Source organism: Juglans microcarpa x Juglans regia, chromosome 8D (assembly GCF_004785595.1).
Source record: "Juglans microcarpa x Juglans regia isolate MS1-56 chromosome 8D, Jm3101_v1.0, whole genome shotgun sequence".
NCBI classification, from domain to species: Eukaryota; Viridiplantae; Streptophyta; class Magnoliopsida; order Fagales; family Juglandaceae; genus Juglans; species Juglans microcarpa x Juglans regia.
Window position 1 is genome coordinate 4,158,503 of NC_054608.1, and position 11,506 is coordinate 4,170,008.

Below are 11,506 nucleotides of genomic sequence, written 5' to 3' on the forward strand. Positions count from 1 at the left end.
AACGCTTGTTTCGTGGGGGTTCTTTATGCGGAGAATACTTCCTCGTATCTGGCCCTCTAGACGTACGCCCTTTTGCTAGAAGAGGTGGGGCCACCCTTGGCAAAACCCCCAGCTACTGTGCATGTCAATATTAAAGGAGCTTTTAACTCAATTATTAAACCCAATGAAAACCATTAATCCACCATTATATATTTTGGCCCCATGGCCTATTAAAAAATATCTAATAAATTTCAATTGGGCTTTTAAAATGTCAACCCATTAATACTATCCAAAATCATCCATTAAATCTTAACGACTCCTAAAATAAATTTTTGGGTCTATGAGTCTAATTTAAAATTCCTAACCAATTTTAATAAATTAATAGTTCGTGGACTTATTTAATATGACTCATTTTAATCTAAATCTAATAAATTATCCATATTTCATCTCTGATAATTTTGGATCGGGGTGTTACATGAGTAACTCGATTAACTCAAATAATACATTAAAACTATTGTCATTTTTTGTTTTATTTGTAGTCTCCAATAATTGGATTTTTGTTGGGGCATCCAACCTTGTGCTATTGTTTTTCATTTAATGCAATCTTAATTGTAAGAGAAAAAGAAAAGAACGAAAATCTAATTTTTTCTAAAAGAGAGTTTTTCATTTCAGATTTTGTCATTATAAATCTATTAATGCGACACATTTTACTTGATTTTATATATTTATCACTTAAATGTCCAACTAGTTAAAGTATAAGATGTATAAGAGCATTTTACATAGAAATGTCATTTAACTATTGCTTTACGACAATTTGCACTCTTGATTAATGTCTAAGCATCAAGATTATATCATGTATCTTATTTTTCATCCGTTGTATTTAAATCATTATCAAAATTCTCAAAAAATGTGAAATACAAATTGACATTATTTTGATATTTGGTTTATAAATTAAAATTTGATAATATTTTATATTTAAAGAAAAATTATATTTACAATATTAAGGTGTGTAAGTCTTGCGTATTGTGTTTAAAAAATAAATAAATTATAAATTCACATTAAAAAATTAATTTTTAATAATAAACTCAATTACCTTTTAAAAATATTTTAGAGACTATTTAAAACTGTATCTAATATTATTGTTTAATAAAAGAATATATTATTTTTCTTTTACCATACAAGTACGTGAAACTGATTGTCAAGATCATGTAAAAGAAAAATTATTCTTATTAATTATTATTTATCACTCCACACTCTATAAAAAAATATTCATATATTTTATAAAAAACATTTACATATTTATGAAAAAAGTATATAAAGTGTGAAAGTAAATATTGGCGTAACTTCTCAAGTGAAAACGTATATACCACGTCACGTCGGTGGGACCCTTTGTCGTCAACGCTGACATGGCCATAATTGGCCCTTTGAACTCACGCCTCATCCCACACGGGATCCAGATCCGAATAGCAGAGGTCAGTAATCGACGAGCCGCACTGTTCCGCACCGAACTGCGATTTGAGCCTTCGATACAGCGAACCAGGGGTTACGGAGCTCCGAGAAATGGAGCTCGAAAATGCAGCAGAGGAGACGACGTCGTCGTCGCCGGTTACAGGTCTCCTCCCTCTCGCATCGGCCTCCCAACAACCCTACGTCTCCGAGCTCCTTTCCTTCACCCTCGATCGCCTCCACAAGGTCCTTGCTCTCTGTCTGTCTGTCTCTAAGTCTGTCTGAGAAATTTTTCAAGTACCTCATAAAATTTCTTAATTTTTTAAAGGAACCGGAGCTTCTTCGGGTCGATGCGGAGCGGATCAGGAGGCAAATGCAAGAGGTGGCTGTGGGAAATTACCGAGCATTCATTGCCGCAGCCGATGCACTGATTGCGATTCGGGAGGAAGTTTCTTCTATCGATAAGAATCTTGAATCTCTGGTAATAATACTTCTTTTTAATTTTTTGATTTTTGTTTTGGTGTTTTATGGTGCTGAAATATCGTCTCGTTTTGGTACACAATGCGGCTTCACGTGAAATTTTTTTATCTAGGCTTAATTTGTACTAGAAATATGTAGTATGAATGAAGTATACCACTTCATGATCCATTAACTTGAGTTAGGGATAATCTTTGAAGATCTTGCAAGGGTCTCAAAATTAAGTAGTGAGGTGATGTTGATATGTAGGGAGGAGCGAGAAACCGAGAAGTACAGTTTCTCCACTGTTTTTGATTTACTAATATAAGAGCAAGGAGCTCGATAATTTTAGTTTAAAATTATCTTGCCGCTTAATTTTGAAGAACATGATTTTTTTTAGATGTAATTTTGAAGCACGTGATGGAGAGGTATACTGAGATGTTATTTTCATCCTTTGCAGATAAATGAGATCCCAAAGTTGACATCTGGTTCCACCCAGTTCATTGAATCTGCAGAACAGATTTTGGAGGAGAGGAAGATGAACCAAACATTGCTCGCAAATCACAGTACTCTGCTGGACTTACTTGAAATTCCTCAGCTTATGGACACGTACGTGTTTGAAAAAATATGGTCACTTGTTAAAATGGAATCAATTGTCCATAATCTAGAGGTCTCATATTAAGTTTTTACATTTAGTGTTTGAAAAGAAATGCATCCTAGTACTATGTGTGCAATAAGTTGTTAACTGCATTAAGATGTCTTTAACTCAAGCCATCAGATAGTTGCCCTGCTCTTTGGAGTCGGAGTCTAAACTTATGTCCTTATCTTTCTATGGTTGTATCAAACAAACCACTTTTATGTTTTGTATGTTTGGTATGTTGTGCTTAATTTGTACTTTTCGTGTTTACAACCCTCAAAAAACTATTTTTGTGATTGATGGATAAATGATGTCTTCAAACTGGAAATTGGTTCTGAAGTAACTGAGGGATAATGAAACGCTTACTTGTCAACACAAAGAGGGGGGGGGGGGGGGGGGGGGGGGGGGGGGGGGGGGGGGGGGGGGGAAGCAACTACTTGAAGTGTCAAGTTTATACAAATTTAGAGGAGCATCTGGGGGAGGGGGAGGGGGAGGGGGAGGGGTAAATTTGCCAGCTTTCAGGGCTCTTTTGGAGACTGCCATAGGACTTGGATGGTATTGGTTCAGATCATGGAAATGAGAAGTTAGATTATTCTATGGTTTCGTTGTGGTGTTTACTTGGGAATATTTTTAGGATGGTTTTTTAATCTTTGAGCTTTAAGGGTAGGTGTTACTGGTTGTTTAAAATGCCATGATGCCCTTGCTGCACTACCACGGTTCTGTAATTCTGTGATACAATTGTTTATATTCATGAAAAATAAAAAACTCATGCCATAAAATTTCAATAAGTTTGAGTAAACCTATTCAGGAATCAGGTCTGCAAATAGTAAAATTGGAACGCCATGTCATCATTGTCCTTTCTGCTAATCTTTCTTCTAATCTTTTTACTTGAAATATCGAACTTATCAACTGTTTTTTAGAAAATAAATGGTAATTCCATATTAAAAAACATTTAAATGGCATTATTTTTGTTGGTTGGCCAGCATATTTTCGTAGGACATTTCATTCTTGGTGCAGCTATTCATCTCATCAGGTAATTACTAGAAAGGCTATTGATTCCTTTCTTTATGCAGGTGTGTAAGAAATGGAAATTATGATGAAGCTCTTGACTTAGAAGCATTTGTTTACAAACTTTCTACTATGCATCCCAAGTGAGTTATATTTGTGTTATTTTCCTTTACTAGCTATTGAATGTTTTGGCTCTCAACTTTTCAGAAGGCCGCATGCTATTCTTAACTTGTTTTCCTCTAGGTAGCTACTAGAGATTTTAATCGGCTGAGTCTTCATGATTACCTTATATCTTCTTCTTTTTTTTTTTTCTAATTAGGTGTTCTCTTTTATGTCCTGTGTACTTTTGCCTTTTTTAATAAAATATTCAATTACTAATAAAAGATTAAAAAAAAATCAGAAGGCTGCTGGCTGAGCTTTTGTTCTTTTCAGATTACCTGTTATTCAAGCACTAGCTGCAGAAGTCAGGCAGACAACCCAGGCTCTTCTTTCTCAGCTTCTCCAGAAACTTCGCTCAAATATTCAGGTCTGTGGTTTTTCTGTCCAAACATTTGCAATTGATGCAGCTTGACTTTTATATATCTGTGGATGTATCCTCGTGTATTGCAGTTTTTTTATGAGAAAATCCTTGTATATTGCAGTTACCAGAATGTCTTCGTATTATTGGATATTTACGTCGGATAGGAGTATTTAGCGAGTACGAGATGCGTTTGCAGGTATTTGTCAACCTCTGTTATGCATAATTCATAAATCTTTTATGGTTTGTACTAAAAACTTGACTTGTAAGATTTGCTGCTGATAGGGATGTTGGTTTAATGAACATTTAATTGGCTTCTATGCTTTTTGTAGGTGATACTTCTATAGCTTGAATATGACCATGATTATTTTCCACCTGTTTCAGTTTTTGAGGTGCCGAGAGGCTTGGCTTACTGGAATTCTTGAGGATCTGGACCAGAGAAATCCTTACGAGTACTTAAAAGGGATGATAAACTGTCATAGAATGCATCTTTTCGATGTAGTTAACCAGTATCGAGCAATTTTTGCTGACGATACATCAGGAAGTGAGGAAAACTATGATGGTGGGCTTCTATTTAGTTGGGCTATGCATCAGATTACCTCACACCTTAAAACTCTTAAAGTCATGCTCCCAAAGATAACTGAAGGTGGATCTCTCTCTAACATCTTGGATCAATGCATGGTAAGCATTCCAATAAAATTCAGCATGCTTGTGTGATTTGTGCATATCAAACATTTTCTTTTGCACGAAATGATAGAATAACTCATAATGAAGAAGTACTTTTAGCCTACAAGGCTACTTGTGGGCTGTATACATGTTAAAATTTCATTGTTTCTGCAGGAGTTTCGATTTGTGGAGGAATGTTTCCATTCACTTCAACTTCTTTTTGCCTAATTCAAAACATTTTGCATGCACATTTTCTGGAATCAGGACTATACATCCAGAGCTTTTGACTTTACTCTTTTGTGTTATTCACAGTATTGTGCCATGGGGCTTGGTTGGGTTGGGCTAGATTTTCGGGGGCTGCTTCCTTCGCTGTTTGAAGAGTAATACCTTGTTTTATGTATTTATTTATCTTTGGCCATAATAAACCTTCACTTTTTTTTTCTTTGTTCTTATTTTAACATTGACTTTGGTCAATTTACAGGGCTGTTATCAACTTATTCTCAAAAAATATGAATTCAGCAGTTGAGAATTTTCAGGTAAATGGGCTAGAGGTGAAGTAGAATATTTGTTTCTGTCTTCAGCCAGAATTTATTTAATAGATTACAAAAAGAATTTGGCATATTAGGATGATAATTTCACTTTGTACCAAGCAGCATGATGCCTTCTATTTAGTGATATGTAACTTGATGTTTTACTCTAAACCAGTTGGTCCTGGATTCGCATCGTTGGGTCCCACTGCCAGTAGTTGGTTTCCCAGCTTATACTGTTGGTGACAATAGTCAGGAGGATGTCACTCCACCAGCTCATCTGATGGAACATCCGCCTCTTGCTGTATTTGTCAATGGTGAGTTTGATCTATGCTTCTTACATATAAAAAAAAAGATATATGCTTCTTACTTGGGTGGTATTTCAAAACCGAGCAGAATTTCCTCACCCTTGATACTACTGTTGCTGTGAACTCTGGTGGTTATGATATGAAGCATTATTGTTAAGAGAAAAAGACCCTGACCCCTGGCTTGTGGGGGTTAGAAAATGAGATGGTAGATTCTTTGCAAATAGCTATGTTGACAAGACATTCTGATCTCATCATCACATTATATTGATAACTTTATGTTTTAGTCTGATGGCTGAATTCCTGAGTTTGGAAATTAATTCTTCTGGTATGGAAGTGCTACTTTCTCCATGGCCTGCTGATTCAAATTCCTCTGAAGTTTTTGGTTTAGACCGCATGGTTACTTACAATTCATGTTTTAGAAAATTTCTTCTTGGTCATCTTTTTCTTTCTGGTGGTTGTAGGTGTATCTGCGGCAATGAACGACCTACGTCCCTGTGCCCCATTGAGTTTGAAACATTTACTTGCTCAAGAATTAATTGAGGGATTGCGGGCTGTTTCCAACTCTTTATTGAGGTATAATACAGCTCGGATGCTCAGAGAAAGTGAATCTGGACTTTTCCTAGCTCTTTGCCGGGCTTTCATTGAGGTACAATTCTTACTTGGGCGGATTGTCATCTGTGGTTTGTCTTTTAACCATTTTCACACCTTCTTGTAATTTGTGGACCCTCTCCCTTCACAGGTTGCTTACCCGCATTGCGCCACATGCTTTGGTCGTTGTTACCCTGGTGGAGCTGCTCTTGTCATGGATGCAAAGAACATGTATGATGGAATTGGCCGCCTACTGAGAATCTCTCCCTCAAGAGATCCAATCAAACCTGTCCATAATGTAGAGGGAAAGAGCATCTCAGAAAATGGTGACTTGCCCGTGGTGGAAAATGGAGTTGCACCTGGTGGCGAACAAACTGTGGGTGCCGATGCTGATGAAAAGGAGAAAAGTCCCACTTTGCAGACTGCCGAGAGGCACAGTGATGAGTGAAAGGCTGAAAGCTGCGAAAAATATTACAGCCTCCCATTTCTTAAAACCAAAAATAATAGAGAAACAGAGAGGAGCGGAAGAGGAAAACTGGGTCTAATCAGTAGCTGTAATTATTTTGTTGAACGTTACTTTAAAATTCTTTTTTTTTTTTTTTTCTTTTGTTTTTAAAGGGAGTTGAAGACTAGATGTATAGTAGAACAGGAAGGAGGGCATCAATGAAGGAGAGAGATGGAGTAATTATACAAGGACAGCAAAAGTAGCTAGAGAACTTCGTTCTGTATGATTTGCAGTACGCATTTGTCTCTGTTTTCATTCAAAAAGCAATTTGTTTTTGAACTCTGGTTATACTTCTAAAAAAAAACTCTGGTTATATACATATATGCAGTACGCACATTTTGTTTGCCAAGGGGTTGAACGGTACGGAATAGGTTTGTTTTGTGTGATTCGTTAGATTTACTTTATAATAAACATAATTTTAAATTCCAAAGGGTTGGTTCAAGTAGTGAAAGTTTTGGTTTTGGGATATCACTTCCTTCAAGGTCTAAGGTTCAATACTTCATGGGTGCAAATAATCATTAGGGGTCAACACCTCTCGGTGAAAAATTAGCGATTTAATAGTTTCATGTAAGGAAACATTTGAGGGTGCGGTACACGAGACCGAGATTTACTCTACATGGGTGGATTTGAAGAGTTTTGCCTTGGAGAGGTTTTTCCGACATAAAAAAATAAAATAAAAATAATTTTATAATTTGAGTATTACATCAATTTCATGTAACACTTCTCTCTTTTTAATGTTTTGAGTTAATGGTGGCCTTGGTGACTTATCCTCAATATATCAGTATTAATATAGTTTGGTAACCAAGTATTCTCAAATATTTTATTTACAAATATTACTTAAATTCAAAACATCTTTTAATTTTCAATTTTCAATTTTTTATTTAATATTTTTAATCATTACAATTGTTTCAAACTTTAAGACAAAATATAAAAAATATAAAATAAAAATAATATTTAAATATTTTTTTATTTTATAATATTTTTATTCAATTCTTTTTTCTCATTCTTCAAAATTTAATAAAATATATTAATTCAAATTTTTTTCCTATTATTTATAAACTATTCGTAGATATTCTAAACATCCAAAAGAAATATTTTGATGACTTGACTTTTCAATTTAATCAGTAAACAATAACTATAAGAGCATTGGCAATGGACTAGCCATTTGCCAATGCAAGTCTAAATTAAAAGCAAATGTTAAAAAAAACATCTACATTGGCCTAACCATACATCCAAAGTTTGACATTTACGCTACAGTAATTATTCACTCCTCGCCAGACTTGGCGAGCTACTGTACATGGACCAAATGAATATTTTATCAATTTCGTTGTCTCCCGCTCGTATTTCCCTCGATTTTTCTCTCTCTTCTTCCCGAAACCCTTATTTCCTCTTTCTTTCTCCCGAAACTCCTCTTCCTTTCTTCTTCGCCCTTCTCTTTCTTTCTCCAAAAACTTCTCTCCGAAACTCCAATTTCTTCTTCTTTTCTTCTCTTCTGCGCCCTTTTCTTTTTCTCCCGAAACTCCCTTCTCTTCTTCCATTTTCTTTCTCTCCCGAAAATCCCTTCTCTTCTTCTCTTCTTCGCCCTTTTCTTTCTTTCTCCCGAAACATAACAGGTCTTCTCCGCCTTCTCCTCACTGGAAGTGTCGGCTGGTGGTAAGTTTTCTCAGTCACTCTCCGTCTTACTCACAGGGTCTCACATTCCCGATTGTTTAAATGCACACACACTCAGATTTCTCTTCCTCATTTCTTTGCTTTCACATGAGGTAATTTTTGAGTTTTAGAATTCCATAGTTGGAGGTGATTTTCATCACTGGACCGTGTGGCACGCTCGTGAAACCAATCGATCCCCACGTCCAGGTTTAGGTATGGAAATTCTGTTTTGCTCTACTATTTATACAAAATTTATTTGGGGGATGTATATATAGCCGTGATTGCTGGAGATTTATGAGGGTTTTATTAATTAGATTCAAAGTTTGTGCAATGTTGTTGGTTATTGAAAGGCGTTGATTGGTATTCTGTGATTGGAATTTCTGTGATTATTCTGTTATTGCAAATCTGTGATTTTGATTAGTCTTATCCCACTTTGTGATCAACTTATTCCTGCTCTTCAAATATATTGGTACTTTACCAAATGAAAAACAAGATTGTTCATATACCTTCAAAACACATAAATTAACCACCATATAATCCAAGACCTCACTTGTGGTGCTATCAAATGCAAGGGATTTGGCAAATCACAAAACAATCGGTAACTCAACAAATGAAAAACAGAGAAACGAATGAGAATGTGCTGAAGTTAGAAAATATTATTGCAATGTATGGTCTGTACATATGAAAGTGTATTAAATTATTAATACAGCATTAAGAGCTGACTAACTCTAACTAACTAAATGTAACTAGAAAATCACACTGATTTGTTAAGTCTAATAAAAGGCAGCAGGCACCCACAGTAGTTTAAGAGTGTGCGCGCATGGATAGTGAAATAGATAGCCTAAGCGGCTCTTCCTCCAACCCCCAAATGAATAAGAAAATATATACCATGCAACCCAATATGATAGAACTTTTTCAATCCCCCTCACTTTTCATTCTTTAAGCATCATCACTACTGGAAATCCAAGGAACCACTGCATCCTTACTGTTTCCTTACACCAAAAAGTAGTGTTGGAATCTTAGAAGTACAAATGAAAAATAAAAGTAGATTATGAGTTACATCATGAGATAATGTGTTGGAAGTTAGAAATTTCCATGTCACACACATATTGGTTTATTTCAGTACTTCAAAAATTCTGTTCCCGAAATTGGAAAGCAGTATCACAATGAGCCTCATGAGCTGTAACAGTGACTGTACCATACCAAGTTTTCCATATATGTGTGCATGCATGCATGTGTTTGCTTTAACATTGTATGATGGATTTGAGTATACATCAAAAAAGTACTTCCAGCATACTAAACCAAGAAGTAACTAAAACATAATAGCAAATTTGTAATGCCAGTTTCCTGTTACAGATTTAAAGTAGCTTTTTTTTTTTTCTGATTTCAAAAACTTAAAGAATGCAAAGCCTAAGGGGCTATCCATGGCAACCACTTGCTTTTTGTGTCATAAACTTGTAAATCATTATACACGTTTGCTGTTTCCAGGAAATTGCTATTGCATGTTAATTGTTTTAGTAGTAGTTGCTAGTAATGCTCCTTTATGATTTTAATTGATCTTGTTGCCACAAAGTGTTTTATATATTTGTTTATTCTACTATCTGAAGTGGTTGTTTTCTGTTTAGCCATGTTAAGTATTTGATTAATCAAGCTTGAATAATTATTGTTGGTGTTTGTTCACATTCTTCTCTCCCTCTTCTATGTGCATTCTCTGAAAATAGAAGAGGGAGAAAAGAATAATTTTAGTTACTTGTTAAAAATACAGTGAGCTAATTTTCAAACTACCTAGCATGTGTTATTGGTATTTGGTGTTTTAAAATTTTCAAATACTCAAAATAACCGTTGTACTTCTTATTCATTTGGTTTTCATTATTCAATTTCCTTTATTTATGCAATATGATGCTGAGATACTGCAATATGATACTAAGATACTGCAATATTCCATGATGAGATACTATATAATATAACAATATGATGCTGAGAATTGTCCCATTCGACTTGAATATTGGGCAACTTCTCTGACTCTTTGAAAATTTAATATTTTTCAAGGATGGATACACGTTTTGATGATGACCCATTCTTCACTACTCAATTGCAAAGTAGAGGAAGAGGTTGTAATAGTGCCCCAACGCAACATGGTAATGTTGTTGTCCAAGCAACCCTTAATGACGGTGAACAGAGGCATCTTTCAAAAAAAGTTCAAAGAAGTGCATCTTTCACTGTTGAAGAGGATAACCTCCTCGTTTCAGCTTGGCTCAACATTAGCATCGATGCGATAAGAGGTACTGATCAAAAGTCTAGTCAAATGTGGGAAAGAATTACCACATTTTATCATGAATATAAAAAATCGAACATTGCCAACCGTTTTGAGGGTTCTTTGATGAATCGATGGTCCACGATTCAAAAATGGACCAATAAGTTTTGTGCATTTGTAACACAAATAGAGTCATTACATCCGAGTGGTACAATGGAGCAAGACAATGTATGTATCATTATGGAGCATGACAAGGTATGTACCATCTTCCATTCTTTCATGCAATTTGTGATGGACTTATGAAATAACAAATATTTCTTCACCTTTGTAGATTGAGAAGGCAAAGGTGTTGTACAAAGAGTTGCTAGGGTGTAATTTCACAATGGAGCACTGTTGGTGTCTTCTAAGATACCAACTAAAATGGCAGCAACATATCTCCACTGTTGGTAAGAAGAGAAGGCCAGTAGAAAAAGTATTTGACAAATTAGTTGTTGACATAGCTGAGGAGGACGTGGAGGTTCTTGCTGAGAAACCTCCAGACAAAAAAGCTGAAAAAGAAAGGGAGAGGAAACGGAAGTCGATGGAAAGCAACAATAGTGAGATCAAGATTGCCTTAGCTAAAATGACCGAGGATAGAGCGACATCCATGCAAGAGCGTAGAAATTCTGTGTTGAAGGCAGATCTAGAAAAATCAGCAACATTTGAACTAAAGAAGATGAAGTTCGAGGCAAAGATGATGCTACTAGATCTAAGTGGCATGAATGCCATGCAGCAACAATATTTTGGCCACATTCAACACCTTATGGAAGTGTCTAACAAATAATGTTGTTAGTAAAGACTTTTTTAGAAATTTTAGTGGCTGCCCAGCCAAACGTGAACTGTATAAACATGTGGCTGAGTAGCAACTAAATTAATGGACTGTGGTATGGACTCCACCATTTAATTAGTGGACTGTTTTTGTAATT

The 11,506-nt window shown here is 35.5% G+C and overlaps 1 protein-coding gene across 1 annotated transcript; it reads left to right on the forward strand.

Annotated features, from left to right (window-relative positions):
* The first annotated feature begins 1,424 nt into the window (after positions 1-1,424).
* LOC121243319 (conserved oligomeric Golgi complex subunit 8) lies at positions 1,425-6,986 on the forward strand. The gene is made up of 12 exons (XM_041141421.1): positions 1,425-1,671; positions 1,754-1,906; positions 2,342-2,490; positions 3,592-3,669; positions 3,959-4,052; positions 4,168-4,242; positions 4,428-4,724; positions 5,022-5,089; positions 5,191-5,245; positions 5,415-5,553; positions 6,006-6,190; positions 6,284-6,986. Exons 1-12 carry the CDS (start codon positions 1,540-1,542, stop codon positions 6,578-6,580), a joined length of 1,722 nt encoding a protein of 573 aa, XP_040997355.1. The 5' UTR covers positions 1,425-1,539; the 3' UTR covers positions 6,581-6,986.
* Positions 6,987-11,506: the final 4,520 nt, after the last annotated feature.